Source organism: Ctenocephalides felis, unplaced genomic scaffold, assembly GCF_003426905.1.
Source record: "Ctenocephalides felis isolate EL2017-DRISC unplaced genomic scaffold, ASM342690v1 CF-g0.4_SCAFFOLD_01170, whole genome shotgun sequence".
In the NCBI taxonomy this organism is placed as follows: Eukaryota; Metazoa; Arthropoda; class Insecta; order Siphonaptera; family Pulicidae; genus Ctenocephalides; species Ctenocephalides felis.
In genome coordinates, this window is record NW_020537324.1 from 16,051,642 (window position 1) to 16,058,339 (window position 6,698).

A 6,698-nucleotide genomic window follows, 5' to 3' on the forward strand; every position below is an offset into this window, starting at 1 on the left:
TATGTTCAAAGATGTCACTACTGCTGCGTCCGTCGTAGAGTGAGCAGAGAGTAAATATAAGACTGAGCGGCTAATCCCGAAGTTAAATGTAAACGATCGTGTCTCTATGGTGTAAAGGAAAATGCATTACAGCGAAGCTTTTTTGCGGCGTTGTGTTTTTAGAAGTGTTAAACGCGTGTTATTGTAATAAATTATTGGTGTTGTATGCAGCATGTTCTAATATTACATGACGATTTTGCATTCAGTGTATTTAGCTCATAGAATTATACACGTATGTACAAAGATAATTGTGTAAAAGCAAGAAAAAAGGCTAGAAGCGCAAGTGAGGTTAGCTAGTTTTTAATTGTACTATTACTGTTTTTTCTATTATATTACAAAAGTAGTCTTATATTAATATGCCAAAACTTGTTTGTTAGTAGAATATACAATGGTACATTATTTTGAGAGTTTTTGAGGCATTTATGTATCAGTCAATTTCTGACGCTTCCGACGACTCGCTTCCATTTCGACTGTAATGGCTGCTTTATGTAATCTTGTATATGATATATGACTTCATGTAAAATATTTAAGCAAATTTGGTATTGTTTTCGAGATATTGTATTTCAAATTTAGCATTATCTATTCTATTTGATTTTGATTGTAATATTTTACAATTTCTAATAATTAATTTATACATATATTTAATATTCTGGTATAAATTTGTTAATTGCACTGTGCAAAAATATGACGTTACTGGTTATTTATATGCGGTTATAGACTATGTTATATTCGGTTATAAATATGTATTAGTTTTCTATAGATATTTCTTCATAAAATTGATGACTGAATATTTTTGAAAATGTTAAAAAATCTAATGTGCCTTGTAATTTCGCCATGATATGTATATTATTGCTTTATGTGTAATCAAAAGCCTGCATTGCCTTTAATTACTCATATCAGCATACATTTAATAACCATATTTATAATTTCAATATTGTGTACTTTCAATATACGAAGTATATATATTCATATGTGTATTAAAGAATTTTGCGCATACAAATAACTTGACATGTACAATTATTCTTTGATACGTACATATATTATATTACATTTGCGCTTGTTTTATATAAACTATATATTTTAGTATAACTTGGTGTATTGATTTGGAAACATTTGCAACAATTGTTTTATATGATAAAATATATTAATATATTTCTATAATATAAAACTTATGTACATATTACCTTTTATACATAACATTGTATCTGCTCAAGTATGAGCTAGATGTGCATACTTTTATATAAATGTAATCATCATATCACCATCGAAACAGTATGCTGTTATTTTAAGAGGGAATTCATGAAAATGTTTCCCAAATAGATGTTAATACGGGAATTAGGTATTTAATTTGTTTTTAAAAACTGTTATTATTTCTTTTTTGATTAATATTCAATTCATCTGTATGTTGGTTTAGATATTATGTCTTTATTAAATTTAATAGTTTAACACCTAAATATCTCAGCTGTCATAAATACATTTTTATCATATTTTATTGTAATTTTCCAATTTACCTTTATTAATTCCTATTTTAATAGGTTAAATTATTGCATTTGATTAAAAATATGAAGTACATTTGTACATTTTTCTTACTATACAAAAGAGCTATGTAAACAAAAAATGTTAAAAATTTATTAAATGAAAGAAATAAATAATTTCATTAGAACTTCTGCATATGATTTTTTCCTATATTTCCTTCCTATTGAATTTTGCTCATACAGTATATTTAATGAACACATAATTATAAGAAATGATTTATTCTAAAGTTAAGGTATGAGTATTTAGAGAATAATTCATGGTTACTGTAATAAGCTATATCATTAACTTTTGTTTTATAGGAACTTTTGTAAAGGAAATGATGTTTATCCATACTGCCTAAGTAACATTCATAACTAAAAAGGAGATAGCTTAAAGTTCATCATTTTAATTTAAATATAAATTTCCAACATGGGTGATGTTGGAGATATCGATCTTTATGCGGATGATATTGATCCAGATTTTGCCGAAGATGAATTCGGCAATGAAAATGTTGACTTATATGATGATGTAGTGGCTGCACCTACAGGTCCTCATGACATTCCACCAACAGAAGGAGCTGCAACAGCAGTGCAAAGTGGAATACATCATGCACCTGAAGACACTAATGGAACTGCAACACACCATACTGGAAACAATATAGGTATAAGCCATGGTCGAAAACACCAATTATATATTGGAAATCTCACGTGGTGGACAACTGATCAAGATATAGCAGCAGCCGTTCAAGAAATCGGAGTAAAAGATTTTGCAGATGTCAAATTCTTTGAAAATCGAGCCAATGGTTTATCTAAAGGCTTCTGCATGATCAGTCTTGGCTCAGAACCTTCAATGCGACTGTGTATGGACAGGTTGCCAAAAAAAGAACTTCATGGGCAAAATCCAGTAGTTACTTTACCTACCAAGCAAGCTCTAAATCAATTTGAAAGCCAGTCAAAAAGCAGGCCGACACCTTCTTCAAATGCTGGACCTAAAGGTCCTCATCCAGGGGCTTCACCACAACAACATATGCAGTCTGGACCTATGGGACCTCAGCATATGATGCACCAACAGAGGCCCATGGGACCACCTGGAATGGGACCTCAGGGACCTCCAATGAGAATGCAAGGTAGTATGAGTACACTATTTTATCTGTGTAGCCATAATTTTTTTCAGTTCAGTATATATTGTATATATCATTTAAAAACTTTTTAGTTTGATCAAAATGATATATTTGTTTCAAAACTGTTAACTTTTATATATTAAACAAGTGGCTGTAGGAGAGATTTTATATTATTCAATAACAATACTTATATGCAATACTTGCTTATAGGGCCACCAATGCATAGGCCACCACAGCAAGGTCCGCCAGTGCAGTTCCAACAACAGCAGGGCCAGTGGAATCCGCAATTACGGCCAAATGGTGGTGGTAATGGACCTCCTCGGCAACCAATGATGCAGCGGCCACCTCAGGGACCTCCTCAACAGATGAGACCTATGTTCCAAGGCGGTCCACCAGGTTCTCAGGGTCCTCCACGTATGCCCGGTCAAATGGACATGCGGGGGCCACGACCTGAATGGCAGAGACCTCCTCATATGGGTGTGCCTCCAGGTCATCCTGGACAATTTGGTCAACCACCACAGCCTGGTCCTCATATGCCACCAAATGGACCACCACAAGGGCCTCCACAAGGTATTTAATGATTTATTTTATAGTTTTAGTAATTATTAAATACAGGTATTATTTAAATACATTGAATCATACTTCGTATGGAAATCATTGTATTATAAGATTTAAAGAAAATGTACTAACTGAATTATTATAGGATAGTGTTACCAAAATGTACATTAGTAAACTTATAAGTAATAAGAATTATATTTCATTTCAGGTCCGCCTCAAATGCAAGGTGGTCCAGCCCCACATGTAAATCCTGCATTCTTCAACCAACCTAGACCAGCAGGTCCGCCTCATGTCCCTGTTCAGCATGGCCCGCCTATTGGTCCACCTCATGGTCCTCAACATGGTGGTCCTCCACAGCACCCTGGTGCTCCTCCGCATGTTCAACAACAACATTTTCCACAAGCTGGTGGTGGAATGCCACCTCGTGCTCCATGGCCTGGCAAACCAGCACAAGCTCCTTACCCTGGTCCTGTCGTAGAATCTAGTCCTCCTGTCAGTGAAAAAGAGTTTGAAGAGATCATGGGCAGAAACCGTACTGTTAGTAGTTCCGCCATTGCACGTGCTGTGTCTGATGCAGCTGCTGGAGAATATGCCAGTGCAATAGAAACCCTAGTAACAGCTATTTCATTAATTAAACAGTCAAAGGTATCTAATGATGATCGATGCAAAATCTTGATCAGCTCCTTGCAAGATACATTGCATGGGGTAGAGACTAAGAGTTACGGTTCTTCAAGAAGGGAACGATCCAGATCTCGTGAAAGGTCTCACAGAAGGCCAAGGCGTGAACGTTCGCCGTCCAGGTATAGAGAACGCGATAGAGATCGCGATCGTGAGAGGAGCGAGAGAGAGCGAGATCGCTATTACAGTGAGAGTTATAGAGACAGATCTAGAAGTAGGGACAGGGAACGCCATGATCATTATCGAGAATCAAGGGAAGGAAGTTCAAGTCGTTCAGGGCGTGCTATGGCTAACAAATCACCAGGTGACGTAGTGGATGTCGGTCCCGTGTCAGAGCCTCCGAAAAGGGGTGGAGGTTATTATGACGACCGTTACCGCGAACGAGAACGCGATGGTCGCAGAGATATTGAACGTGATAGAGAACGCGACCGACGTGGTGAAGATCATAGATCAAGGCATTAACTTTAATATATTACATAATTATACTCCACGAAACATTCTTTATGTAAAATTGATCTAGCATTCTGGGAAACTTATTTCAGATAACATATGTAGTTTGTAATAAAAGTAATTTACATTGGTTAAGAAATAAAGTGATTCCAAGATCAATATCTGCACTTAATTTATTTTACAAGAATTGATTTTTCTATAATGTTTAACTTTTATTTTTTGATTTATTTTTATATTCTTTTAATTTTAATGACTATGTAATAATATAAAAAATTGTAAAATATAATTTCCTGATGTATTACTTACGCAATTGTGTTTTAACATAACATTTTAACAAACAAGTTTCTTTTTTAAGGAACATGAAATATTTTAGCTATTTATTACATTTACTATAAATTTCCAGATTATGTAGCATATTACATAATGGATAAACTAATAATAAGATTTTGACCAAATATAATAGTTTTATTTCAGCTATGATGATTTTGCATTTTTAAAAAATTGATTTTATACATTAAGAATCAAATTTTGTTTTAGGCTGTATTCTTGTAACTTTATATATTTAGAACTAAATTCTTTTTATTTCTATATGTTCATGTATAAATATTTTCATCATAGCTTGGTTATTTATAGTCTTACGTTTACTCTTGTTCATACACATGCACAGATCAATCAGTGTGTGTGTGTAAATTATGTACATTAACAATTATATGTAATGTAGAAAATATATATATTTATATTATTTACATAATATAAATATATATTAGTTAGGTATAAAGATCGGGTGCTAAATCAATATAAAGTATAATTTATATTTTTTATAAATATAAATATGTGTATATATACAGATTTTTTGAGACGTTGACAGAAATTAAATATATAAAGCATTCAATTCGTCAAATTAAAAAAGGCTCAATGCTGTATCTGATAAAGATACATATTTTTTAATTCTACGAATAGGCTATTATGTATATTCTGGACTATAGTTATATGATCATTTCAGATTATAGGTATATGATCATTTCAATTTAGATTCCTAGGTTTGATGGTTACATACAGATTTTCATGTAAAAGCAAATATATATGAATCATGGAAGTATATTTTAGATAATAAGTAACTTAAGGCCAAAATATGTACATAAAACTCTAGTAGATGTTGGAGTAAATGATCATATCATTACTGAGCTTTGCATGTATTAAATCAGCATGATTATATATTGTTAATTGTTTCAATGGCATCAAGACGTTCCTAAACTATTTGCTTGATATAATAAGAGGCGTCATTACGAAAACGCTTTTATAAAGTAATATAAGGAAGCTTAATGTTTTTTTATATGAATTAGTTATTAATGTAGGGACAAAGCTCTGAATAAATGAAACGATAAATTATATGAAATAAAATAGGCGGCCATTTTGCAGGGATAGTTTATTTTTCTTAAGTTTTAAGCCCACGAGTTGCGTGCTCATGTCCTTTCACTAAGCTTCGTCAATGATCGTGCGCACTCGTAAAACCAAACAAAAAGACGTCTGTGGGTTGTGTTCGTGCATTGAAAGTTTCAGAAAGAGAAAATAAGTCTGGCTTGTAGGTAGTGGCGTGTCAAAACGCGTATATTTATTTGATATGAAACAGAACAATGTAGATAGTAATTAAATTATTATGCTTACCATTTGAATTAATTACAGAAAACAAATTAATTTATGTATTAATCGCCACTGCCTAATAATTAGTATTTCAAGTGAAAATGTGCGTTTGTTTCTATAAGTACCTGTGTTTATTGTGTCTGAAGCTTCTTGCGCGTGGGTGAAGTAAATAAAATGACATTATGTATAGTTGTGATTGACAATTTAGTATAAAATTATTTATAACATGGAAATTTTTAAATATTTGATTATAATTAAAATACTTGTGATAGTGTCGATAAGATGGTGTTATGCCAATTTTGACGTATACTTAAATCGAAATGAAGTAATGAAATTATTAGGTGAGTTAAGAAATATGTATTTTTTTGTGTAGAATGAAATGTTATTGTATTTTGTGATAAGATTCCGATTATGTAGATATATAACCGATATATTTATTCATCGTAAGTTATATTTTTGTGTACTAACAATTGTTGTGCGGTTTACTACAGATAATATCTTATTTTGCTCGTGACAGATGATATGTAAACAAAAGAACACCCAAGAATTCGTTGAATTCCGACTCTAATCCATCTTCCTAGAATATTGAACTTGAAATATACTTTTTCATTTATTCAGTAGCTTTTGCATTTCAGATGCACCTTCATATATTTTTTGAATAATCCTACACAAATATAATAAATTAAATTAAATTTAA

The 6,698-nt window shown here is 32.2% G+C and overlaps 1 protein-coding gene across 1 annotated transcript; it reads left to right on the top strand.

Moving 5' to 3' along the window:
• The first annotated feature begins 82 nt into the window (after positions 1-82).
• Positions 83-4,521, top strand: LOC113366730 (cleavage and polyadenylation specificity factor subunit CG7185-like). The gene is made up of 4 exons (XM_026608385.1): positions 83-327; positions 1,875-2,680; positions 2,885-3,244; positions 3,441-4,521. Exons 2-4 carry the CDS (start codon positions 1,984-1,986, stop codon positions 4,370-4,372), a joined length of 1,989 nt encoding a protein of 662 aa, XP_026464170.1. The 5' UTR covers positions 83-327; positions 1,875-1,983; the 3' UTR covers positions 4,373-4,521.
• The last annotated feature ends 2,177 nt before the right edge of the window (positions 4,522-6,698 follow it).

Excerpts from the sequence above, each read along its gene's own strand:
- LOC113366730 (XM_026608385.1), top strand. The coding sequence starts at position 1,984 with ATGGGTGATGTTGGAGATATCGATCTTTATGCGGATGATATTGATCCA. Across the intron at positions 2,681-2,884 it reads ACCTCCAATGAGAATGCAAG|GGCCACCAATGCATAGGCCA; the intron begins GTAGTATGAGTA and ends ACTTGCTTATAG. Across the intron at positions 3,245-3,440 it reads ACCACAAGGGCCTCCACAAG|GTCCGCCTCAAATGCAAGGT; the intron begins GTATTTAATGAT and ends ATTTCATTTCAG.